General features: G+C 45.4%; 1 protein-coding gene across 1 annotated transcript; it reads left to right on the top strand.

Annotated features, from left to right (window-relative positions):
* Window positions 1-296: 296 nt before the first annotated feature.
* Window positions 297-1025, top strand: LOC150102720 (uncharacterized). Its single transcript, XM_090398727.1, has one exon. The coding sequence runs from the start codon at window positions 297-299 to the stop codon at window positions 1023-1025; it is 729 nt and encodes a 242-aa protein (XP_090254853.1).
* Window positions 1026-1331: the final 306 nt, after the last annotated feature.

Genomic DNA, 1331 nt, shown 5'->3' with positions numbered 1-1331 from the left:
GTAGCTGCAGGGGACTTCACCCAGATTTGCTGTCAACCTAGAGCTGTAGGCGCCACCCTACTTGAGGTGTTAAAACACCTCGATTGATTCGTATCGTGATCGGGAGCTTTGATCTGCTTCTAAAACGTTGCAGGAGTAGTTTTTATAAGATTAGCAGGTCACACACGCACCTTAAAAAAAAAAAAAAAAACGGCGCCGTAGTGCTGTGTAATGATAAACGAAGAATCTCAAGAAGCAGTGCAAGTGACACCGTTTTAAACACACCGGGAGTTTTTTTCCTGTTTTTCAGACCCATCATGGAAATCGACAGTGCAACGCTCAATGCCCTCTTAGGACTGGATCACTGCAACTCCCTCCCCACTATCACAGAAGCGGTTTACAGTCCGGTCGATTCTTCGTCGTTGGATTCCGTCTTCGCTTGTGCAGCTTCTCAGCCCGCTACCTCTAGTGATGGTGAGAGTTCCGTAATGGCGGGAAACAGTGACGCAATGAACACTGGGAACGATTCCGAAAGCGAAAGCAAAAAAAATGCGTCTTTAGAATACAACCTGCGACCCCGTTCCATTCAAAACCGAGTCGAAACCGAAAGGAGACGATACAGCAAACGCGAACCCAAACCCAAGCAGAAACCTCCTCCCCTCAGCAAATACAGACGGAAGACCGCCAACGCACGAGAGAGGGGTCGAATGCAGGAAATAAACCACGCATTTGAACAGCTACGTCGTGCGGTGCCAAATTTTCCGGACAAGACGGGAAACGACAACACAAAACTCACCAAGATCACCACCCTACGGCTGGCAGTGAATTACATTGCAGCGCTCACACAGATATTACGACAAGCGGACGAGGGTGACGAAGAAGGCATAGAACGAGGATCGGAAGTGGACTCAATTCATTCTTTGGAATCGCTGGAGTCCAGCCTGGAGCTGGGCGACGATTCTTGCGGTTTGATGGAGGAAGGGTTTGAAGTAATCCTCGAATCGGATGGCGAGAGCATGCAGTTAAGCGACGAGCCAACTGTGTAAGATTCGTTCCAAAAAAGTGACCTCATCTCAACTGAGAACATTTTTAGCATTTGTGATTCTGTTTTGACATTCACCAAGTGAAATAAACTTAATTTAGTTTTACTGCGAAATGTCTGTACCCCGGTCGAACTATTGTATAAATATTGTATAGACTTTTCAATTCGCTGGTGCTGCAAGGATTTATAGGAAGCAGTCGATGTAGGAAGTTTAGTCTTTAAAAATAAGTCTATCTGACTGTTCGGCCATAAACTTTTTTTTATACGTTCCCTCCAAAGACACTTTATAATAATACATTACGTTAATAAA

This window comes from Typopeltis vanoorti, chromosome 10, assembly GCF_054136105.1.
Source record: "Typopeltis vanoorti isolate ZY-2024b chromosome 10, IOZ_Tvanoo_1.0, whole genome shotgun sequence".
In the NCBI taxonomy this organism is placed as follows: Eukaryota; Metazoa; Arthropoda; class Arachnida; order Uropygi; family Thelyphonidae; genus Typopeltis; species Typopeltis vanoorti.
This window is presented reverse-complemented; position numbering and strand designations above follow the sequence as displayed.